The sequence below is a fragment of the Peromyscus californicus genome, unplaced genomic scaffold (genome assembly GCF_007827085.1).
Source record: "Peromyscus californicus insignis strain IS unplaced genomic scaffold, ASM782708v3 Scaffold_7__1_contigs__length_154581171, whole genome shotgun sequence".
In the NCBI taxonomy this organism is placed as follows: domain Eukaryota; kingdom Metazoa; phylum Chordata; class Mammalia; order Rodentia; family Cricetidae; genus Peromyscus; species Peromyscus californicus.
Window position 1 is genome coordinate 88462566 of NW_026294595.1, and position 25960 is coordinate 88488525.

Here is a 25960-nt window from a genome sequence, read left to right on the forward strand (position 1 = left end):
TACATTTTGAAATGGTTGTATATCTATTAAAGTATCACCAAAGTCATGACAATGAAATTATCCAATGACCTTAAAAGTTACTATGTATTCTGTGCATTCAACCTTACATCACTTCTTCTCACTCAGCCTTCTGTCACCGTTGATCCTGAGTCACTGTTCATTAGAAAATGTTATTAAATTTTACGTAATTTTTAGAGAAAAAAGAGAGTATTTTACATAAATCTTAGAAGATGCCCTTTTCTTTGTTCACTCAAAATTATTTTGAGATGCATCTATGTTGTTGCTCATATCAGTCACTGATTCAATTTTATTGCTAAATAATAGTCAATCTTTTCCAGCCATATCACAGTCCATTAATTTAGTAATCTGTTGATAGGCATTGACATTGTTGCTAGTTCTTGATTACTATAAACAAATCCTCTAAAAATGATTCTAAGCCATTAGGGGGAAATATATCCCCTCTGAAGCAACACACTAAATGGCTAGGTCACATGATAAGTGTGTGTTTATTCACCTTTCCAAAGTAGCTGTACCTCACTAACATTTGAGGCTTGTGTTGTCTTCTTTTTCCCACCAACATTTAACATGGATAGTTTTAAAGTTTTTTAGCGATTTTAGTAGGTATGTGGCATATCACACACATTGTGGTTATAATTCATGTTTCTCCAACAACTAATGATGCTGAACATCTTTCTGTGTGCTTCATGCATATGTACTCACTAAGGAAATACCTGTTCTAAACTTTCACCTACTTTTTATTTAATCACTTATTTTATAATTCTCAGGTTTGCACACACCTACTATTTACAAATTCATACACAGTTTAAACGGTTATCTCTAGCAAGTTCTCTCTGGAGAAATATAGTCAGGAGGCTAGTAATTCATTCTCTCTCTCTTTTAATTTAGATATATAGTGCCCTGCCCAAAATGAATAGTTTAAAATGTTGCTGTAGGTCTGGAGATTAAGTACATATATGTAGATTTATCCCTCCAACTTTTACTGTTTATTTATAGAGGTGTAGCTGAAAATTGGCATGATTACAATTTTAAATGCAAAGGATTCTGAATATGTAATAACCACTGATATCTTATTTCCAAATGTAGCATCTATAAAACAGTAGGTCGGGTTTTCTAGTGGCTTTGATGATGAATCTTGATAACCTGAAACTGTTATTTCTGTACTTCACCGTAACTACCACATAAAGCCTTGGAAGTAGATCATGATGGAAGGATATTAGGAATAAGGAATGAGACTTGAGTTATTGAATGTATTAAAATCTAGGGAGAAGACTGTTGTAAAGACAGTGTGGAACCACAGGTTGGGCATTATCTTGGCAAGATGCCTTTTGAGTGGTGTTTTAGGGAGATTGGAGTAGGTAACATGGAGGTGAGAATGTCTGGTAGAAGTACCGAAAACCTAAGGTTGAAAAGGGTCAAGAATGAGCTCTGGCAGGAACAATGAGATGAAAATAACACGTGAGGAAGACAGTTGCAGAGACAGTATAAGCATAAATCTATTCAAAGTAGTTGAAAGATGTGTAGAACCACAAATCACACAGGGAATACAGAGGTAGAGTGAGTTTTAAAGGGAAAAATGACTCCATTATATAGAAAAACAATCTGAGGTAGTGTGGTGATATATTGTGTACCCTTATAAACTTTGCCTGAAGATCAGAGGACAGAACAAGCCACGAGATTAAACATAGAGGCCAGGCAGTGGTGGCACACACCTTTAATCCTAGCACTTGGGAGGCAGAGATCTGTCTGGATCTCTGTGAGTTCAAAGCCACCCTGGACTACATGAGATTGACTCAGTCTAGGAGAGAAACAGAGTCAGACAGTGGTGGCACACACCTTTAATCCCAGCACTTGAGATCTCTTGCCTTTGCTTGGGAAGCATACAGGCCTTTAATCCCAGGAAGTGATGGCTGGGCAGAGAAAGGCATATTGGGTGTGAGGAGACAGGAACTAGAGGCCTTTTCAGACTGAGGTGTCCTAGAGGTAAGATGTGGCAGTGGCTTGTTCCTTTGTCTTTCTGATCTTTCAGCATTCTCCCCAACACCAGGCTCTGTTTTTGTTTTTGTTTTTGTTTTTAATTAAAAGACCTTTAGAAAGTCGAACAACAAGGTAGCAGGGAAAAAAGCAGGTGACATTATCCAATTTAGCTACTTGTTAAATTCACAGTTTATCTCATGATCAGGTAGCCAGAAGGATACTAAACCAATGAGCCCTGGTCCTATGTCGCTTTCTAGAGATCTGTGTGAATGGCTGTAATTTTAATGCCCAGCCAATCTGTGACAAAATGTAGTAACATAATCTCCCTTCCTGCCTCCCTCTTAAAAATACATTTATATGTGTATGAATATAGCAATGTGTGTGCAGGTGCCTGTGGAAGCTGGAAGGGACCAAATCCCCTGGAGTTGGAGTTACAGGTGGTTGAGAAATATCTGACATGGTACTAGGACTCAAACTCAAGTCTTCTAGAAGAGCAGAAAATGCTTTTAACTACAGAGACATCTTTATAGCTCTCCTGGACTAATCTCTGCCGTGAGATATTTGATTGCACTGTGACCCCCTGACACTGTGTTAATAAAGTTAACTTGAATTGGAGTGGAGCCAGTGACTAGTTAACAAGAATTAGTCATAAAGACTACAGAGTAGCCAGGATATGGATAGAAAGGCACAGGAAGAAGTAAGTAGGGAGAGACTTAGAGATTTGCAGGTTTTTTTTGTCAGCCCCTCTTCAATCTAGGAAGTGTGGAGAGAAGGTCAGTTGGTCACTCCAATGCAGCTTCTTTGATTTATCAGGTTTTTAACCCGATATTTGACTCCTGAGTCTTTATTGGTAATAGAACAAATTAGATAAATACAACAAACCTCACTTGTTTAAACTGTGACAGAAAGATTAGGATAGTATAAAATATGTGTAATAAATGTTTTTCCTTTGTTTTACACATTTCCTATAATATGTTCTTAAATAAAAAAGCAAAGAAACCCTGGAGTCCAAAAAGAAGGGCTGCAAAGGCAAGGGTGTCATTGGTGTTAAGCGCTTAAGACAAGCAACAGGACAAGAATTCCACAAAGACCTGGAATTGGGCAATTAAAAGACTTAGTGATCAACATTAGTTGGGATATTTTATTGTTGTAGGAAAAATGAAAGTTGGCTTTAAAGTCAAGAATATCTCTATGAATGAATAAAAGGACTAGCGACAACGTAGGCATCAGACAGACATTTGTGAGGGCTCTGGTTCCATTTCTCCATGACTTTTCAGCTTTGACTCTTCCAATCCTATTTTGACTTGATAACCAGTTCATGGCACTAAAGCAGAGAAGCTCTGTGTGTACTGTTTCCTCCTGAAATCTGAATTAAGTACAAGAATCCACCCTGACCACCTCCTTAGTTCAGTGCTTACACCAGAGCCAATTTGGGCGACTCAAATGAGAGATGGAATATGCTAACAAGTTTGGAAAGATCAAACCCGACTGATGAGCTGCAACTAGACTCAGCCTGCCCCAGATCTGGTGCAGGAGAGATGTCACTGTAACCAACAACACCCATTCAATAACTATCGTGAAGGCAGACCCCAAGGATTTAGTGAGAAGCAGGGATACCAGGCAATATAAGACTAAGAAGTGAATGAGTGAAGAGGCAAAGGAGGCAGTAGGGATGCAGTATATTCCACCATTTCTGACCATAAAGTAAGAACGGTGAAGTATGACAGTAGCCAGAGGAGCAAAGTCTTTATAACCTGTCTTTGGCTCTTACATGTTTGCATGTGTGGTATGTGTCCTATGCATGTGAGGGTGTGTGCTATGCCCATACAGGTGCACCTGAAGTACAGTGGTCAATATTAGGTGCCTTTTTCTATTGTGTTCTACCTTACTTTTAGAAACAGTGTCTCTCACTGAATCTGGAGTTTGCCATTAGAGCTACATTGGCTGGACAGTGAGTTAGCCCCCCAGGATCTACCTCTCTCCACACTCACCCTCAGTGCAGCGGTTACACAGGTATATGTCTGGCTTCTGTGGGTTCTGGGGATCCAAACTCAGATCCTTGTGCTTGCTCAGTAAATCCTTTTAGCCAATGAACTATCTCCCTACCCCCAACCCTGTTTTTAAGCTAGGTACAAGATGTTGTCTTGTAGGCAGAGTTTCCTGTCCCAACTGCCTGCTGCCAAATAACTGGCAGCTGCATCCCAAATAACTGACTTGGAGACTTAATTATAAATGCTCAGTTGATAGCTTGGGCTTGTTATTACCTAACTCTTACATTTAAATTAGCCCATATTTCTTATCTATGCTTTGCCATATGGCTCATGGCTTGTTATCACATTTTCTACATGTCCTCAGCGGCTGGCTGGCTGGCATCTCCTCTGACTCTGCCCTTCCTCTTCCCATCATTATCCTAGTTTGGTTGCCCTGACTATACTTCCTGCCTGACTGCCAGCCAATTAGTGTTTTATTAAACCAATTCGAGTGACAAATCTTTACAGTGTACAAGAGGATTATTCCACAGCATTGTCTTTTCATTTTTTCTTCAAATACACCCTCAAATTCCACCAGTTTCCATACCATCTTCATATATGTAATATTAGTACAGATGGAGTCAATCCTACCTCCCCTGTCTGTCTGTGTCTATGGTTGGTTCATGAACATTCCTGGGAGGGAGATGGTAGAGGTGAGGTTTACTGAGATTCTGAGAACGTTGTACTCTGCTCTTGTGAGTAGGATCTCTCACTCATATCCTACTCTACTCTCCCTACCATGAAGGAAGCTGGGGTACATTACAAAGCATTCAAAAACCACAAAGAAAGTAGCAGGTTACCATGAAAGGTAGAGCAGGTAGAAGGAAGCAGAATAGATCCAAGAATGTGATTGGACAGCTCAACAGTTGTCTAGCCAGTTTCAAGGCATGGGAGCCAGTAAGTTTTATTGTTAAAGTTGTTTGAGGCAGGTGACATGTTAATTTCAGCAAAAACCATCTTACCATGGGAAAATATGTTTTTTTTTTAAAAAAATCTGGTGTTTAGAGATAAAAAAATCAATGGAGAAGTAAAGAACTAGACAATAGGAAAAAAGGGACAACTGAAGTTTCTAGATGGGGGTAAAGAAGAAGGTGGAGGAGCATTCTGAGGAAGATGATGAGAAAGAGGAATAAGGATAGAGACATTTGTGAGTGGAGTTTAGAATGCATTTGATTTGTCTTTGATCTCAACATAATCTAAGGCAAATACATCCTCTGAAAGGATCTAAATGAGGTTACAGATTAAAAAAAATTATCTCTAGATTGTTTGGCCAGATCAAACACTGTTTCCTTTAGAGCTGTTTGAAGCAATACATACACAGCCTCACCACATACCAAGCCAGAGTATACCCCAAGGGCTGTGGTAGCAGTGTAGAGGTAGGTGGGCAACTGTCTCCACCCTGCCACTTTGCCTTCCCTGTTCCTGCCAGTTGATGAGCAATCCCCCCCTCATCTATGTCCAAAAACTGCCAAACCATTTATTAACCCCAGGAAAAGGAGTTGAGACCACAAGGGAGCCAGTTTCCACCACTGGTTTCCCAAGATGAACTCCACAAGTCAACTCCTCCACCCATAAACATACTCCTTGACATTTTGCATGATAATATAAAAATGCAATATATGCAGACATTTTTCTTTTTATTTTGAAATAATTTGACTTGCTTCCAAAATCTGTTTGCTTGCATTGTATATTATAGATGTCTTTTCAGTAAAAAGAAAAATCAAAATATCTAGAGAATATTAAATGCTTGTAGTAAACTCTTCACTAACTTCTTTCTTCTGCACTCAAGTTGCATTTGAGAATTTTTGTTTGGATACTATATTAAGCATTAAAGAGATGCATTCCATTTTTCTTTCCATAAGCAAGCAATTCGCCTCTGTATTTTTAAAAAAATGTTGTCTCAAAACAGCAACAGCTAACCTGTGTAAATGTATTGTGGGTTAAAATATAATGAATTAGAAATCCTGTTGTACAGTTCAGCCAGCAATACTTCTAACAAAACCAATTCACATGAAGCTTGATGACTGTGGTGACTACTAACAGTGACAAGAGTCTAGACCTGGAATATGCCCATAAGGCTTAAGTGTTAACAGCATGTCCTCAGCTTGGTGCTTTTATGTGATGGGAACCTTCAAGAGGTGAGGTCTAGTGTGACATATTGCAGAATATTTGTTTACACTGTGAAGATGTGTCTTTGCCAAGGCACCTTCTGATTGGTTTAATGAAGAGCTGAATGGCAAATAGCTAGGTGGGAAGAGGTTAGGTGGAACTTCTTGGGACAGAGAAGACTCTGGAAAGAAGGGAAGAGGTACTGCATGGAGGAAGCAGAATGGGCAGTATGGAGAGATGAGGTAATGAGCCACACAACAGAATGCAGATTAAAATAAGTGGGTTAATTTAAGATATAAGAGCTAGTGGGACAAGCCTAAGCTAAGGCCAATCTTTCGTAATTAATAAGTCTCTGTGTCATTATTTGTAGGCTGGTAATCTTTATGAGAAAGCATATTTCAGTGACATTTATGGTTTTAGTTGGGCCTTTGAAAAGGATTGTAGAACACTTTTTCTTGTGCTCACTCTCTTTACTTTGCAACTGCCATAGGGTGAGAAGCTTGCTCAATCACATACTTCCTGCCATGATGTATCACCTTGTCACAGGCCTAAAGATAGTCATCCAACTATGTGAACTACAGGAATAAAACCTCCAAGACTCAGGGCCACAATGAACCTTTCCAGTTTGGAAGGTGATGATTTCAGGCATTTATTAAGCTGTAACAGAGAGTTAATATGAGTTATAAGCAAAAAGCAGTGGCAGCCCAGGGAATGGGATGGTTGGGTAAATCAAAAAGGCTACCAGAGGAACTTAGCTGAACTTTGAAAACCAACAGAAACTTGCCAGTTTAGCTGCAAGATATGACGTGCTATGCTCTGTATCCCGCTTAATATCATTGCTCCACTGTTCTTTCCAAATTGTTTCCTTGTTTTCTCTAGTGTTAACAGAATTCCACCTAGTACTGAAATTCTAAGCTCTTCTAATGGACAAGAAATCACAAGATAGGGATTAACTGTTCTCTTTTCCTGAAGCTTCTAAAGGGCAAACACCACTCAACATCATAAAACAGATCTTCCAAGTATTATTTCTAACAAAGGATTCTTGTAAAGTGTGGGAGCCCGTTCTCGGGTTCCTCGTGGCTTTACCCAGCAGGTCCGCATAGAGGATGATTAGGACCATGGGCCTGAGTGCAGGTGTCTGAGATGGTCTGTACTTGACTGTGCTGGGGGAGGAGGTCTTTTGCTCCACCCCTTGGCATCTCTATAAAAACCCTGGGGCAGAGACAGTCGGGGCCAATTGGAAAAGGTTCCAGGCCCTCTCGAGGCTATCCTTTATTTTCTATCTGTTTATCTCCGCAATAAATCCTTCTATCTAATATTTCCTGCTGCTCACACTCAAGAAAACTTTGGGCAACTGTGGGGGTGGTGGGTAAACGGTCCACAGTAAAGTGCCTTGACTTCCAAGCCTAAAGTCTGCTGTTGATCTGCCCTAAAAGATCTTTCATTCTAATAGGTTGTTTTATATAATACATAATTGGAATCTATATCTTCCTGCATCAATTTTAAGGGCTTTTCTCCCACAACTGTTAAGGAAATAGAAGGGAATAAAGCTTGACTTAACTATTTCTTTGAATAGTGTGAGTGCGTCTAAATACTGGATAGACAATACAGATAGATGCAGAAAGAATTATGGCACAATCCTGGAGAAGGCAATTCTATTAGGACAAATCTGTACAGGAAAGTCAAAGAGAAAGGTAGACAAGTAGATTAAGTAAGTAGGTCATATGACAAGCAATGGAATTAACATATTCTTTCAGAAGTGATAAGGAGGTATCACAAATAAATGATGTCCATGAGGCCAGAGAGAAGGCTGAGCAGTTAAGACCATACACTGCTTTGTAGAGGACCCAAGTCCAGTTCACTGCACCCACCCAGAGCAGCTCACAACCATCTGGAAATCCAGTTCCAAGGGATCTGATGCCCTCTTTTGGCCTCCATCTTTACAAGTACTCACAGGCACGTAACTGCATACATATGTACATATGACTAAAAAGAAATCTTTTTTCAAGAAATGAAGTACATGATTAGACAAGCATGTAAGCTCATTGTAGGAAGTGGCACTGGTAGCTTGTTTCAATATTATGTGACTTTTTTTTTCCTTTAAAAAAAGTACAAACTGTGTAACTTGAAACTTTATTTTTAAATTATTCTGAAATTTGAGTTTTTCAAGAACGTTAACCATTATCTACTTCCCATCAACATATAACGTATATTAATAAAATCACAGACACTGTTGCAGTATGAAACATGAAGCAGTAATTGCTCTAGCTCAGCTAATTAAACTCCTTCAGTAAATAATCATGCTAAAACCTCCAACCACCCAAACAAAAAAATTCTAGTTCTCTTAAAAGATATTTATAAAGTTTATTTTTTCCAGAAAACCAAAATAATTGACTCAACAATAAGTACAGTTCTAGCATGCAGCAAACCATCATTTAACATGTTTATCTTAACATGAATTCGTACTTTATTTTCACTTCTACAGTTCCCAGAAGAAGCTTGCAATGATAATAAGGTAAGTATTTTGTTACAGGTACTTCAAATAGCACTACAGTACATCTCTTGACAAAATTTTTACAGTATTCCAACTTTCAATATGAAACAGCTTTAAAAGGCATGAGCCAAAAAAAAAAAAACCCACCAAAAAACAAACCAAAACAAACAAAGCATCTTATTATTACTCAGGCAAAGATTCATAGTCATACGAGCACAACATTCAACTCTCCCTGTTTAGGTGGGAAAGAAATATGTCAGGCATTTCCCTTCAAATAAAATTATATAAATAATTTGGGAAATGCCCAAATCCATAATTTTACACATTAAATAATTCTTGAACTTTTACTCTTGGAAAACATGAACTATTTATGCTTTGCTTTTATGCAACAATTCCTGCAAGAGTTCTGTGCAAAGACAATTCTGTAAACCATATCTTGCTTGTGCTGGAAAAACACACCTCATATCTCAAAGAAACAGAAGAGAAGTTATTCCTTCAAGCATGTGGCTCTCCTCTTTAGATGAACATCTCTACTTAAAAATAGGCACATCTGTATATCATTCGGGTATTTTACTCATACCATCACATTTTATCTCTGTAAATTAAACCCAAGTTCATAAGATTCATGTGGGTTGAAAGTTTTTCCCTTTTCCTCCCCTCACAAAGTACAGCTCTTACACCATTATCAATGTTTACACTTACTTAACTGCCCACACTTCCAGCAGCAGGCTTTTCACTATATTTAAGTGTGCTAAATTCCCACCCATTTCTTTTCACCTCAGAACAGTTACTCTTTTTACTGCTAGAAGATATTAGTCAATGATCTTACAAACTGCCACAAATGTGAAGGACAATCTGTGACTGAGATACTTCTCTCGAAGATTAGGAGTAAATGAAATATTTTGTCAAATTATGACAATACTGTTTAGAAAAAAATGATGCCCTGAACTCTAGCAGCATCTTATTCCTATACAGGGACAATATCCTTACTAACTGAAGTAACAACAAAGATTAAAACAATACTATAGCATTAGTGTCTTTCACAGAGGTGCGAAAACCGAAACTACATAGCTATCACCATTTGATCAAATTTGGCAGAATAGACTTATTTAAGCCAGGGCCACTCAAAGAGCTGTTAAAGCAAAGTTTTGTTCCTGGCTACTGCTCTCAACCACTAATGGGCAAACAGGTGCACTGCATTTAAATGTCTAAAAAGATACAACTGCAGACATATCAGAAAAGCTCATGGCACTTGGGAAATACCCGTGTAAATGTAAACAGTATTGGATAGTAAATACTCACGGGTGTAATGTTTCAGTTCCTTAGGGAAAAATAACAGCAGCCTAGATGGGGAGGGGACACTTCTGACTAAGAAGGTAAAATTGCCAGTCTCAAAAAATCACTGTGAAAAAGTTGTAATTTCCCCCACCTGTTTCCATATCTGTTGTCCTCTTATCTTTTAACTTGTAAGAAAAATGTTTTGCAATAGAACTTAAGTAAGTGTCCATGTAAAATAAATTATGGCAGGGTGGGTTACTATAGCCGAATGGCAATTCTGGCCTCATTTTGGGAGGTATACATATACATACACATACATATATATATATATATATATATATATATATATATATATATATATATATATATATATATTGATACAATGTCTTAAGGAGTAATTCAACAAATCAGGTCAAATTGATGATGGATTCATACTTTTTTTTTTTTTTTTGGTTTTTTCGAGACAGGGTTTCTCTGTGTAGCTTTGCGCCTTTCCTGGAACTCGCTTTGGAGACCAGGCTGGCCTCGAACTCACAGAGATCCGCCTGCCTCTGCCTCACCTTTTAATACAACCAAAGTTATACACTGACAACCTTAGATACTTAGTTATGGCATCAAACCATGCTATTCCTTCTCAAGTCATTCGGCTGTTTCTAAAACACTGATTTTATTTAACTTACTCCTTATTATGCAAGACAAGCAATTGCCTATGAAGCCATTCTCTAATGTAGGCCTTCAGCAAAATGTCTCAGAGGGTATTATATCACCAGAGACCACAAATGCATTAGTGGTTTTTGTTATATTACTGAATCTAGAACAACCACTTTCTCCTGTGGCCGTTCTTTAAAGTGAGTGAGCTGATGTCTCTTCCAGTGAGGTGCTTGTCTGAATGTTTTGCCACAGACTGAGCACTCAAATGGTTTCTGCCCTGCATGGATTAAATAGTGTCTTTCTAGTTTGGACGGAGACCGGAAATTTTTACAGCACACACTGCACTGGTAAAGGAGCCCATCACTTCTTTCAGGACGGTCTAAATAATTGTAACAGTGACGGCTCTGCTCTGACTCCAAAAGTGTGTTAGTGAGGTAAGACTGCCTGTTCCTACAGTGGGGACCGAGAACGAAATCCTCTGATTCTGCCTTGACTTCAGTCCCCGATACTTGATTGGACTCTGAGCCCTCATACTTTTGAAAACTAAGCCCCTCACACTGTTGGGAGGCATTATAGCTAACATCATCACTTGGATGAAGAAAAAGTTTGTTCACATTTCCAAAGTCCACTTGCCAAAAGGAACTATAGGGAATCTTTTCAATATGAGTTAGTTTATGTCTTTTTAAGTGAGCCGACTGTCTGAAAGATTTCCCACAAACATTACAGCCAAAAGGCCTCTGTCCAGTATGAATTAAATAGTGTCTTTGTAGTTTAGAGATAGAAGGAAACACTTTCTCACATTTATCACAGGGGCACATTTTATGTCCAGTATGTATATTTTCACTTGAATCTGAAAACCCACACTGAAGCATGTCACAGTTATTAAAGTATTCCTCACCTGACGAACCATAGATTGACAAGTCTTTATTATTCACAGAACCATCCATAGTTAATAGGCTTCCTGTTGTAAAGATACCTTGCAAACTTTTACCCATATTTTGGCTCTGGAATTGCTTTTGCCAAGAAAATGGCAAAGTTAGTGTTTTCTTCTTCTTTTTGCTAACTGCCTTACATGATCCATGTCTGCCAAGGGAACCCACAAAAGTTCTCTGAGTTTGTTCCACGTTCTGCTCTCCAGGGGTACGTTCGCAATTTTTCAAGCAGTTGCTTTTAAATGTTCTTTTCTCTGATTGAAGGTTATCTGATTTTTTACCCCCAGCACGTTTAAGTTTAGCCAAGAGCTTTTTAACAACGGTCTTATAGTTACAGCTTCTTTTGAGCCTGCTTGGAATTCTGCCACCTCTGGCAGGAAGACACTTGTGTCCTTTGAGAATCTGCTCTGACTCAAAGCATTCTTCACACTCTGAACACTGAAAAGGGACGATATAAATAGAGTGGACATCAAGAGGATTATTCTCCTCAGATTCACCCATATCACCATTTTCAAAAGCATCCTGCTTTGCATTTAATTTATTAGGTAGGGGACATGATTCAGGACTCTTTACTTTTAAAGAAAGATTCTGAAAAGTCTTATTCCTAGTGTGGATTTGTTTATGCTTCAGAAGTTTGCTTTGAATCTTAAATCCTTTTTGACAAAAACAACATTGAAAAGGTCTTTCTTCTGAATGTGTGAGTTGGTGGATTTTTAAGTGAGTTGACTGTCGGAAAGATTTACTGCACAGGACACATTTAAAAGGCCTCTGCCCAGTATGAATAAGTGCATGCCTATCAAGTTTTGATTGTGATGGAAACATTTTGCCACAGATTGTACATGCATGAATATGCTTTCTTCTCTTTGTAGTGCTATACGTGGGATCAGACTTAGAGCATGGGTGTAGTGCCCGTCTTTCCTCTGCAGTGAAAGTATTATATACTCCATACACAGGCTTCTCTGGCTTGGTCTCAAGCAATCTTCTGACTTTAACATCACTGTGATAGGATTCACTGTGAAGCTGCTGGTGCTTCCCCAACGTCTTCAGATTTTTAAAGTGGCGCTGGCAGATGTTACAACTGAAAGGTAAACTGTGAGTTGACTGGTGCCTCTCCAGATGAACTAGCTGTCTAAAGTGTTTATGACATACATCACATTCAAACGGCTTTTGACCTGTATGAATGAGGTAATGCCTAGCTAACTTGGATGGTGTTTCAAAGTGCTTGAAGCAAATGTTACAAATGTATGGTCTGTTCCTAGGTAGTTTGTTGGCTACACGTTGCTGAATCTTCAGCATTTTTAAGTTGTTTTCAGCCATCATATTCTTCAGTGTCATACTTTGACGAGCTCCATGGTGTTCTTAAGCTCCACAGACATCTACGAATTAAAAAAAAAACAAAGTATTAATTTTAAGATTTGTATAAAGGCAAATAATTTAGTTGTCCATAGGCAGAAGATTAAAAGTAAGGGAGAATTTGGACTTTCTTGTGTTTCCAAGTAACTTAACAACCATCTTAGATGAATTCTTTAGAATCATAGAACTAATTTTAAACAGATACAATTCGAGTTTATCTAAAGTTCTACTTTTCTACTTGATATTTAAAAAGGACCAAACTTGATTTTTAAGATTAAATAGCCCTTTTAGTTCCAACTTTCTTCCTTCATTATTAGATGTATCAATGAGTTGGTTTGTCATAAAAAAGAAGAAAAGGAGGAGGAGGAGGAGGAAGAGAAGGAGGAGGAGGAAAAGTAGTACCAGCAGTAGTAGTAGTAGTACCTGGTATTGTGGTACATTTCTGCAAGGCCAGCAATCCCAAGTTAGACACAGGAAGGATCATGAGTTTGAGGCCAATGTGGACTATCCAGCAATTTCAGGCAAGCCTCAGCTAGTGAGGCCCTGTCCTAATAATAAATAAGTATTTTTAAATTAATTAAAAGGTAGATTTAAAATATTAAAAATAAGACATATTGGCACTGTAGTATAACACATACTGTAGCCATGCTCTGAGCATAGAACGTTTCATTTATTCATATTTAGATGGTTGAACCACAATGTTAAAACTGTCTCTTCTCAACGGGCTTGATGGCACATGCCTTTAATCTCAGCACTGTGAGTTAAAGCCACCCTGATTTACATAGTGAATTCCAGGATAGTTAAGGCCACTCTGATTTATATAATGAGTTCCAGGCTAGCCGGCACTACAAAATGAGACCCTGTCTCGGAAGAAAAAAAAAATCAAAAATAAATAAATATTTACTCTCAATTATTTCTCAAGATCAACAAGGACAAGAATAATATTCACAGAAGACTTGAGTTTTAATCCTAAATTTGTCACTGTATAAGTTGTGTGGCAGGAAAAAGGGAATTTGAGATTCTTTAAACTGGGAGCAATGTCTTCTGCCATACCAAGTTGCTGTACAAGAATGGCAATAATGTATGTGCATGTGTCAGAAAACTGTGATGCACCATAGAAATGTGAGCTATTACTGAGCTCAAGATTAACCAGATTTTATGTTGTGACTCTTATCTCCTTAATACTGTAGGTTTCTAAGATAAACATACTAAATTTAGTTCTTTTCTCCCTTCTGCTTTGTTGAAGGCTTCCTAACAAAAACAAGTACAAAAGATGAGGTTGACAAATTGCATATTTCCATAGGTATTTATGAATAAAGAACAGAATGTTGAATGTAATTCTTTCATGGGACAATATTCAAAATAGGTCATTCTGGTCCAAGATGTACTCTTTACAGATGTCTTAGAGACACACTAAAACTTAACAAACATTTCACAATTCTCACATATCACTGCCCAGAAAAGACAAATTTCTTCTCCTTTTATTACTATTCCATTAGCCTTAATTAAGCCAGCAATTAAGACAAAAACTAAACAAAACAAAGCTCCATCAGTTCTTTCATTCTAATATATAAGACTTTACAACTCAACAAGAAATGCAGAATTCTTTTGGCTGCTGACTTGGCAAACAGTCAACCTATATGTTGCTCATCATCTCAGAAGACAACTTAAATACAAAATCAAACACACTCACTGTACAATCTGAATAAGAAACACAAGGTGAGAGATTATTTTGTACTAGTTGTTTACCATAGTGCTTTTCAAACTACAGGTCCATACTCATCATTGGACTGAAGTCAACTCGGTGGATGATGATCAGTCCATATAGAGTATAAAGTACCAGAGCATATACTGTGTAGTAAGTATAAAAATTGTTCTCTGAAACTTCAGGTGTTAGAAGTTAAAAGATATGTGAAAGCTATTCCTTACACATCTATTCACACAATACCAGACAGGGGAACCTGCAATCAATCAATCAACCACTATGTTCAATGAGAGGTAATCTATTTGGGTGACAAAGATCAGGGGCCACAGGCAGGAGTCCTAAAGAAACAACAGAGTTCTGTTTTCTTCCCATGGGCTGTATTATTTTAAAATATGCATGCAAAATTATTACATTAGTGGTCAAGTGGAAAAATGTCACTTAAATAAGAAAGTAAAACAATCGGACCATAAGCTACTTGACTAATTTATAAAATACATCATATAACCTAGCAACAGATGGCTATTGGAGTTATGGATGTTTTTACTTCACTAAGCTAAAAAAAAAAAAAAAAAAAGCTAAAAGTGAACAACCTGAAAAAAAAATTCCTAAACAAGTTAACATAAAGTTAACAGCTGTGAGAACTAAAATTGCCATAAATCCAGCAAACCACAAAGAACTCAGCAATTTATTTAATTCCTGACAGGCAATTAATTTAATTCCTGTTGAGCAACCAATGTCAAGATGGTCAATCAGGACAATGAGCCAAGCTTAAATCATCAAACCTTTATTCACTTGCTACAACAGTTTAAGTGGGACAAAAGGAGTCAGTCCCCCAGTGGACTCTTAACAGAAAGCAAGTGAGTGTTCAATGGACATAGTGCACAAGAGGAAAGCTTCTAACTAAGGGCTCCTGACGCCCATGGGCCAATGTGCCAGGGGGAGGGCTGGTGAATGGCTGGGAAAGAAATGAACTGTACTGTACTGTACTAAGTGCTAAGTCTGGTATGGGAAGACAGCTTCTCTCCATGAAGCAGGTAGGCAAAACCTCATAATTGCCACAGTCAAGCTACAGGGTTTGGGCCTGGAGTAGGGACTTCTCCATTCTTTTTATATACTTCTTCCACTGGGTGACTGTTTCTGTAGAATACCAGCCCTCTCAAAACAAAAAGTCCCACACTAAAACTACACAAGGCGACGACCTGATTATAAAGAACAGGAACTGGCCACCTATAGCTCCTGTGCCCCAAAAGGGTTTGTGGCTGAGCAGCCATCACTAGTATTAAGACTGGATACCTCTGTCACTTGCTTTGGGAAAGCACTTCATGAGAACCCTACCTTGTCAGAATCATTTGTGGCAAGTGGTGATCTCACATCCTATTTATAAGTAAAAGGTCAGGGATTTCCACACTCCAAGCACAATCCCCCTGTGCACTTAGAGGTTTAATCCCATTTCAACTGATTTTTCTTTTCTCTCCACTGAATTAGTCATGATTAAAAAAAACAAAATACCCTAAGGCTAACTTTTATGTTACAATACAAACTAATGGATGTGCTCAATGACTCGATCCAGATATCATCAAGACAGGAGCTCAAACAACATTAAGCCAGGTAACTATAAAAACGGACATCAATAAAATCCAATGTTGTCTCAGGGTTGAAAGCACCATGGTCTTAGCAAATACCACTTAAAAGACATCTCCAATGTATCACAAAAGTAAATGAACAAGAAACAAAACACCTGAGAAAAACGCAACTTGCAGCTCGAGAATTCTTTCTGGTGACATTTACAACAAGCTTAGCCGCCTTCTACCTTGTTCTGCCCATGGCCCACTCCCTTGGCCTTGAACCATCACCTTTCCCTAAACTTGAACTGTTTTCAGCCTAATCTCCCGCAAGCAAAGAGCATTTGGGAGGTCCAACTGAGTTCAGGGACTGTAAAAAATCCCAAGTCTGGCATGGGCAAGGGTGAAAGCTCCACTGACTGTAGCCAGAAGATGGGGAGCAGGGGAAGAGCCGAGTGAAAGATGGGAAATAACTGATTTGACCCCAGGAGGATGGACACAGGGCTCACTCTTTTGAGTTTACCGCTCCCACGAAGCACACGCAAGGAGCTGAGGTCGTGGCACCCTGTTCCGTTCCCCGGGAACCTCGGCGGGGTTGAGCAGGCCTGACCCTCCCCGGGGTTCATTCCACCTGGCACGCAGGCTCCTGAGGTCCTCCACACGCACCTGGAGCAGGTAAGGGCCCGGCAGCGGCGCATCTCTAAGCCAGGGGTTCGCGAAGACGAAGCCGAGAGCGCACGTCCGCGGGGTCGGCGCGGCGACTGGCTGAGTGCGCAGGCGCGGCGCTCCGGAGTGCTCCGAAAGTGGTCCTGCCGGAAACAGTCTCTCGCGATGTCTGGGCCGGCGGCGCTAGCTTCTTAGAGGACCGCGGGTCCTAGCGCGTTGTCCACCCAGTCTTGCTATTTCCAAGAAGAGAAAACAAGACGCACAAAGGCTGCACTTCCCATCGTACTGTTATCAACCCTTCGTTATGGAAATCCCAGACAGGACTGACTGTAAGGCTCGGCTCTTGCTGGAATCGAGGGTCAGAGTTCAAAGCCCACTAATGTTTTGTAAGGTCGAGGCTGTGGATAAAATTCCTTGTATTAGGCACATACTGGGTTAGGACTGTTTTCAGCAATTCGTATTTATGTCAATACAACGATGAGGTGAACCGTCCTGGCCATAGCGTCACACAGGACCAGATTCTTTGGGGAGGGGTGGAGGTTAGGGGCGCTGATCCCCGTTGGTCAGCCAGAGGCTAGTTTAGCAGATCTCACTGGTTTTACGTATTTTGGACGTTTACAGTGTACAAAACTCTTTGCCCAGCATTTGACTCTTCTTTGACAATTTAGATAAGATGCACTTGGACAAAATGCATGCAAGGTACTCAACATCCATTATTATTTTTATACTAAATACAAAAGCTTTATGAAATAATAGGATCCTGTTTTAAGATGAGGAAAGAGGGACTTGGAGACGTTAGGAGCTTAGTGGCAGACAACTAATAAATGATAGAGGTGAGATTTGAACTCAAGTAGCCTAATACCAGACCTGTACTTTCAGTTCACTCCTTCTTCCCAAATCATAGATATTTCAGCATATTTTGTGTACACAAGTAAGGGCCAACTGTTAGGGTACAATTACACACTGCAGTGGCATATTGTCACTGAATAAGATGATAAAGTGTCAAAGACTTTAAGAACAAAGACATTAGAGAAGGATTATTGTCGTTTTTTGCAGGTTTGAATTATAATTGTCTCACTTTAAGAGAGGAGAAAATGAAAAATTACCAACTTTTCTGACCATAAACAACTTTTGGGTTACTTCCCAAGGACGTATGTGTGTGTGTGTGTGTGTGTGTGTGTGTGTGTGTGTGTGTGTGTGTGTGTGGCGGGGGTGTGTGTCAGTTTCTAATATGAATAAATTTTCCAGAGGGAGAGGGGAGAAAAAGCAGTTGGACTGATTTTTGAAAAACCAAGGCTGCTCTGGATGTGGAATTATGGGAAAATGCCTACAGGAAATAAGCTGTTGCTTCTCATCTGGGAACCTTCAAGGGTCACAGTTGCCCCTTTCAACAGAAGAATACATGGAGAAGGAAAGGGAAAAGCTTTAGATGTCTTGAATGCTAATCCAAAGGTGGGGATGCTGTGAGTTCAGATAATTCGTGGAGATTTGCTTCATTTTTCAGGTTCTCAGAAAGTGTAGCCCATTCATATCATGCAAACTAGCGTATCCATCACTAATCACACAAATCTTTAGGAGAAATAGCAAAGTCCTGAGAGAATGCTACCTGAAATTGGAGATTAATGGACGGAAGGATCCACTCTTTATTTGTTACCTGAAAGCTTGACTATATGGTATGAAGTACAGTCAGGAACGAGATAAACCATTCTCCAAGGCCATATACCCTTTGTGATACCTTCTCTATTTTCTCTGAGAACTATCTTGGGAAATTTCTGTAGAATGGGGGGAAATTAATGTAAATAATAGCCACCAAGGAAAAGTTCGTGGAATAAGATTCAATTTGCACTTAGTAGTGGGTCGAAGATGGGTGAATAGAAACTGGGACAGGAATGAACATGGAAGGTAAGTAAGGATGAATACAGGTCATGAGTTAAAAATGGGAATGCACCTTGTTTTAGTATTAGTAACTTTTCTCTGCAGCTTCCTAGTGTTATTAGAAGTTATTTAATCTTCCTTATCTTTAGCTTCCTGGAGCTGGAGGGATGACTTAGTTTATGGACTGTGTATATGAGGATCCAAATTTGAATCTCCAGGACCCTAATAAAAAGCCAGGCAATGCATACCTGTAATCCCAGCATTCGGGAGGCAGAGACAGGGGTTTGCTAGATAGTGACTCTTATCAAATCGGTAAGCTTCAGGTTCAGAGAGACACCCTGTCTTAAGAAAAAAAATAGTAAGTTGGATGCAATTGAAGAAAACTATTTTTGAAGCTAACATCCACATAAGTGTGCACACAGAAACTGGCATGTACATACACACAGAACCCAACTTTATTTCTCATTTATAAAATTAGGCCATAATCATTTATCCAATGACATATCACATGAAAAACATCAAAGATTCACTTCTGAATATATACATATCAATCAGGCCTTCAACAGTAGACAGGCTGGTATCATGTGATAATAGGTCATATGTGGAATGTGTATGGAAGATACAACATCTCAAGACTTCAGATGGAGATGGACTCTGAACTGAGACTCTAGTCAGCCATTCATTCATGTAATGTATATTTTATCAAGTTTTCCCTGCATACCAAGCCTATTCCAGGAGTTGGAGAAATATGCAGATAAGTAAAAATGAAATCTGTCAGAGTTAATTTTATGTAGTACTAATGGAGGTAGAAAGTAAACAGTAAAATAAACAGTAAATATAAGGTTGAACATTGATAAGGGTAGAGCAGAAGTCAAGCACAGAAGTAAGCTATGAAGTTTTGTGGGCAATGCACTGACTGGTTTCAACTGTCAAATGATACAACTAATAATCCCACTAGAGTCTTAGTGAATTATCTGGATCAGGTTGCCTTGCAGACATGTCTTTGGGGAGGGAGTTGTCTCGATGGTTAGTTGATGTAAGAAGACCCAGCCCATTGTGGGTGGGACCATTCCCCCAGCAGTATAAGAGAGAACACTAGCTTAAAGTAAACAAGATTGCATTTATTCTCTCTATGCTTCTGACTGTGGATGGGTGTCACTAGCTGCTTGAGTTCCTGCCTTGAGTTCCTGGAAATGATGGGTGGAAATTAAAATTGTAATTCAAATAATCCCTTCCCCTTATGTTGCTTTTTGTCAGAGTGTTTGTCCTTACAATACAAATGAAACTAGAACAAGAAGGACTTGACAATATCTGAATGGGTTCTCAAAGATGACATTACTAAGAAGTTTCCTGACTTTTTTTTTTTTTTTAGTAAAACCCAATAGAAATGAGAGATATACATGGCAAATGGAGGTAGCTATAATATAACACACTAAGAACTTCCTTCACAGGCAGTTAGGTAGAGAATATGCCAAGCATAGAAGTCAGTGCAACAAAGAGTGACAAATGGGAAACTGAGTAGATCAGAACTGATTGAGTGTCAAGTCCAGGAAGGAGAGGGGAATAGCAGCACTATGGCTGATTCAGCTAATAATTTAGAACAAGTATTGCTCCTCAGGTTGTTTGCAAAAAGCTAGAAGAGATCTTAAATACTAATACTTTCTTGTTTGTCATTATTTACATATGGTTTGAAGATTTCCAGAGGCACAATCGGAAGCTTGAGTTTCAATGCTGCTAAAGGGACAGGCCTTCCAGGAAGTCACTTCTCTTTTTCTCATTTTGCTTCTTTCATTTTTTTCCTGTTCCCTCTGGGGCAACCAACAAAACCATCTGCTTGCCTCCTTCATGGACAAGCCAGATAAAACCTGAATTCCTCAACTAGAAGCTTCTATCTTTAAACAATTATCAAAGAAATTTTCCAACAAACGCAGCTCCCTTTCTTTCTTTCTTTCTTTCTTTCTTTCTTTCTTTCTTTCTTTCTTTCTTTCTTTCTTCCTTCCTCCCTCCCTCCCTCCCTCCCTCCCTCCCTCCCTCCCTCCCTCCCTCCCTCCCTCCCTCCCTCCCTCCCTCCCTCCCTCCCTCTCTCTCTCTCTCTCTCTCTCTCTCTCTCTCTCTCTCTCTTTTTCAGTTTTTGAGACAGGGTTTCTCTGTGTAGCTTTGGAGCCTGTCGTAGAACTTGCTCTGTAGATCAGGCTGGCCTCACACTCACAGACATCCATCTGCCTCTGCCTCCTGATTGCTGGAATTAAAGACAAGAGCCTCCACTGCCCGGCCCAGCTCCCTTTCTAAGAGGGGTTTGTGAGTAAAATCTCTCCATCATACAAGTCCTTGGAAAAAATTTGCAAACTCTTGTATGTTTTGTCATAAATTTTTTGAGGCCCTTTGGGCTTGGGGGATGACATGAAGAATGAGGGAGGGGAGAAGAGAATTAATTGAAATCAGAAAATACAGAATATTACAGTTGTGATTTACCGAGGGCCACTGGACCACTTGTAACTTACTCACATCTAGCCCCAGTCTCCTAATAGGTTACAGGATATCTCTAAAGCTCCATTGTGGAGAACATCTTTTGGATTTCTGAATCTAGTTAATCAGTTGCATCATTTCATCCACACTGTTCAGTCTTCCATATGTTGATTCATATCCAGGAGTGCTGAGGATTCAGAGTTATATAGAAATAAGGTAGGCTTGTTGTGGGATGGTCTGTATGTCAAATTGCTCTGATTGGTCAATAAATAAAACACTGATTGGCCAGTGGCCAGGCAGGAAGTATAGGCGGGACTAACAGAGAGGAGAATAGAGAAAACAGGAGTGGGGGGGGGGGAGACATTGCTAGCCCCTGCCATGACAAGAAGCATGTGAAGATGCCGGTAAGCCATGAGCTGGTGGCATGGTATAGACTTATAGAAATGGATTAATTTAAGATATAAGAACAGTTAGCAAGAAGCCTGCCATGGCCATACAGTCTGTAAGCAATATAAGTCTCTGTGTTTACTTGGTTGGGTCTGAGCTGCTGCAGGACGGGCAGGTTAGAGAGATTTGTCCTGACTGTGGGCCAGGCAGGAGCAGAAAAACTCTAGCTACATAGGCTCATTAATTTGAGCTTTCTTTTGTGAATGTGCATGTATGTATGCATGTTTATTTGCATGTGGGTGCATGCATGTGCAGTGGTGCATGTGGAGGTCTGAAGTTGCATTTCTCTACACCTTATATATTGAGGTTGGGTCTCTTGCTGAAGCCAGAACTCTCTATTTCAGCTTGTCCAGTTAGACATCTTGTTTCTGGGATCCCCTGTGTCTGTCCCTGCTCCAGGGATTTCCTGTCTCAGTCTCCATGTGCTGAGATTACTACACCCACTGATCTTATGTGTGGGTCCTGGGCATCTGAACTCCAATCAGTCCCCACACTGGTATAACAAGTTCTTTACCTGTGGATCCATCCCTCTAGCCCCAAACTGTAGGTGTTGGCCATACTTGTTAAACTTTATGATCAAGGATAACATTTTAACCCTCATTGGATGGTTCTCTGACAATTACAAGTTCAAGGTATAGGGCCACCAAAGAGGGAAGGAAGAACTGTGGTGTTTGTTGAGTTTTTTTTTTCTCATGGGACCAGGAGAGCATAGTGTGGGAGCCCACAGAGTTTTCCTAGTGAGATCTGAGCTTGCTTTACCCAGCAGGGCTGCCTAAGGGGAGGGCTTGACCATGGGTGTGGTTATCAGGTGTTTGGAAGGGTCTGCATTTGGCTTGCTTTGATCTAGCAAGAGGGTGGTCTTTTACCCTACCCTTTGGCATTGTTATAAAAAGCCCGTTTGAAGAGACAGAAGGGGCCGAAGGATTTTGATTCAGGTCCTCCTGATGTTATCCTGTGTTTCTGTCTGTCTCATATCCACTATCTTTCTATTTACAAATTACTTCTTCTTCTCTCCTTCTCATAGAAACCCTGTAAGAGGTGGGAGCTGGCCTGTTTCTGGATCCTAATTTCCGAATTATGGTGACAGAATTCTTCTAACCAGTATATTATACCAAAAAAAAAAATTTGTCTCTGTAAGATTCAGAATAAATGTAGACATTTTCCCTCAGTCCCTGGCAACTAGTATTTGGGATTTGGTATTTATTAATTTGTTATTTTTACTTGTATGTATTTATGAGGTACCCTATGGTGTTCCATTTTATAATGTCCAAATCAAGGTTAGCATGCTAATCGCTTCAAACAGTTATCATTTCTTTGTGAAGAAAGCATTCAAAGTTCTTCCAGTTGTTTTGAATTTGCATTCAAAGTTCTTCCAGTTGTTTTGAATTATACAGTACATTATCTAAAGTCACCCTACTGTGACCTTATTTCTCCTATCTAGCTGTGAGTTAGTACTCATTGATCAACAGTCCTTATCCCTTCCTACCTCCGACATTTCTCAGCATCTGATAGCCAGCATTTAATACTCAATTCTATGAGATCAACTTTAAAAAATCCCACCTATGAGTAAGATCATGCAGTACTATTTCTTCTGGCTTATTTCATTAAATATAATGCCTCTTAAATCCCACTATACTAGTCCAAAATTTTAATGGCTGAATACTATCTCATTGTGTACATACATCACATAAATTCATCAGATGATAAATACTAATGGTTAAATTTAGTTCTGAGTATTTTTTAAGCTATTGCAAATACTGATTTGTTTTTTCAGATATTTGCTATTGGTATGTAAAACCATTACTGATGTCTGTATGTTGAAACTTTCCCAGATTTACTTGTTCAAACTGGTTTTTGGAGGAGTCCTTATAGTTTGTTGTATGTAAAGTCCATGTCATATTCAAGCAGTGACAATTTGGTGGATTCCATCACCACTGAGATGTTCTTTGCTTATTTCTATTGCCTTACTCTTCTGGTTAAGGACTTTCAATACTAGGTTGGATAAATGGTGAGGGTGGTTTGTTTTATCTTGTTTCCGAGCTTAGAGAGAAAGAATTTAGCTTTTCTTCATTTGGCATGATGTTAACTGTGGTGTTTATTATGTGGAAATATTTTTCTTCAATACCTAACTTGTTCAGGATTTTTATTGTGAATTAGTGAATTCTTAAGAAATTTTTTATTCATTTTACATACCAACCACAGATGCCCCTCTCTTCTCTCCTCCCACCCCCAGCCTTACCCCCCATCCACCCCCATTCCCTCCTCAGACAAGGTAAGGCCTCCCATGGGGAGCCAGCAGAGACTGGTACATTGAACGGAGGCAGGTCCAAGCCCCTCCCCCTGCACCAAGGCTATGCAAGGTGTCCCCTCATAGGTAGTGGGCTCCAAAAAGCCAGGTCACGCACCAGGGATGGGTCCTGATTCTACTGCCAGGGGGACCCTTAAGCAGATCAAGCTACACAGCTATCTCAATTATGCAGAAGGCCTAGTCCAGTCCCATGGAGGCTCCACAGCTGTTGGTCTAAAGTTCATGAGTTCCCACTAGTTCAGTTTGGTTGTCTCTGCAGGTTTCCCCATCATGATCTTGATGCCCATTGCTCATAGAATCCCTCTTCTCTCTCTTCGGCTGGATTCCTGGAGCTCGGCCTGGTGTTTGGCTGTGGATCTCTGCATCTGCTTCCATCAGTTACTAGAGAAAGGCTCTATGATGACAGGATATTCATTGATCTGATTACTAAGGTAAGCCAGTTCAGACACCCTGTCCACTATTGCTAGTGTCTAAGCTGTGTCATCCTTGGGGATTCCTGGGAACTTCCCCAGCACACAGTTTCTCCCTATCCCCAGGATGTCTCCCTCTATCATCGTATCTCTTTCAGTGCTCTCCCACTCCATTCCTGTTCCAGCACAACCATCCCATTCCCTTATGTTCTCAGCCCCATCCCCTCCCCTCTATTGCCCCCCTCCACCCCCAGTTTACTCATGGAGATCTTACCTAGTTCCCCTTCCCAGGGTGATTTATATGTTACTCTTAGGGTCCTCCTTGTTAGTTAGCTTCTCTGGAGCTGTGGGTTGTAGTCTGGTTAACCTTTGCTTTACATCTAGTATCCACTTATGAGTGAGCACATACTATGTTTGTCTTTCTGAGTCTGGGTTACCTCACTCAGGATGATGTTTGTAGTTCCATCCATTTGCCTGCAAATTTCATGGTGTCATTGTTCTTCACTGCTGAGTAGTACTCCATTGTGTATATGTACCACGTTTTCCTAATCCATTCTTCGGTTGAGGGGCATCTAAGTTGTTTCCATGTTCTGGCTATTATGAATAATGTTGCTATAAACATAGTTGAGCATGTGTCCTTGTGGTATGATTGAGCATTCATTTGGTATATACCCAAGAGTGGTATAGCTGGATTTTGAGAAAGATTAATTCCCAATTTTCTGAGAAATCGTCATACTGATTTCCAAAGTGGCTGTACAAGTTTGCACTCCCACCAGCAGTGTGGGAGTGTTCCCCTTGCTCCACATACTCTCCAACATAAGCTCTTATCAGTGTTTTTGATCTTAGCCATTCTGACAGGTGTAAGATAGTATCTCAGAGTCATTTTAATTTGCATTTCTCTGATGACTAAGGATGTTGAGCAATTCCTTAAAGTCTTTTGGCCATTTGAGAGTCTTCTGTTGAGAATTCTCTGTTTAGCTCTGTAGCCCATTTGTAATTGGATTATTTGGTATTTTGATGTCTAGTTTCTTGAATTCTTTATATATTTTAGAGATCAGCCCTCTGTCAGATGTAGGGTTAGTGAAGATATTTTTCCATTTGGTAGGCTGTAGTTTTGTCTTATTGACTGTGTCCTTTGCCCTACAAACGCTTCTCAGTTTCAGGAGGTCCCATTTATTAATTGTTGCTCTCAGTGTCTGTGCTACTGGTATTATATTTAGGAAGTGGTCTCCTGTGCCAATGTGTTCAAAGCTACTTCCTACTTTCTCTTCTATCAGGCTCAGTGTAATTGGATCTATGTTGAGGTCTTTGATCCACTTGGATTTGAATTTTGTGCATGCTGATGGATATGGATGTATTTGCAATCTTCTACATGTTTACATCCAGTTATGCCAGCACCATTTGTTGAAGATGCTTTCTTTTTTTCCATTGTACAGTTTTAGCTTTTTTGTCAAAAATCAGGTACTCATAGGTGTGTGGATTAATGTCAGGGTCTTCAGTTCAATTCCATTTGTCCACATGTCGGTTTTTATGCCAATACCAAGCTATTTTTTATTACTATAGCACTATAGTAGAGCTTGAGGTCAGGGATGGTGATGCCTCCAGAAGTTGCTTTATTGTACAGGATTGTTTTAGCTATCCTTTTTTTTTTTTTCATATGAAGTTGAGTATTGTTCTTT

At 39.6% G+C, this 25960-nt stretch overlaps 1 protein-coding gene and 1 long non-coding RNA gene across 3 annotated transcripts in view; one reads left to right on the forward strand and one right to left on the reverse strand.

Annotated features, from left to right (window-relative positions):
• Positions 1-8253: 8253 nt before the first annotated feature.
• On the reverse strand, positions 8254-16886 carry Znf770 (zinc finger protein 770). Of its 2 annotated transcripts, none has more exons than XM_052725455.1 (2): positions 16776-16886; positions 8254-12865 (listed from the first exon to the last, which is right to left on the reverse strand). In XM_052725455.1, exon 2 carries the CDS (start codon positions 12822-12824, stop codon positions 10704-10706), a length of 2121 nt encoding a protein of 706 aa, XP_052581415.1. In that variant the 5' UTR covers positions 12825-12865; positions 16776-16886; the 3' UTR covers positions 8254-10703. The 2 variants fall into 2 exon arrangements, with proteins under 2 accessions (XP_052581415.1, XP_052581416.1); XM_052725456.1 differs by having other exon boundaries at positions 16741-16854.
• Positions 16887-16917: 31 nt separating this feature from the next.
• The window catches only part of LOC128101979 (uncharacterized), a 56784-nt gene continuing 47741 nt past the window's right edge, over positions 16918-25960 (forward strand). Inside the window, exons 1-2 of the long non-coding RNA XR_008215281.1 lie at positions 16918-17104; positions 24131-24302. This is a non-coding gene — a long non-coding RNA (uncharacterized LOC128101979). The remainder of the gene's footprint in view (positions 17105-24130; positions 24303-25960) is intronic.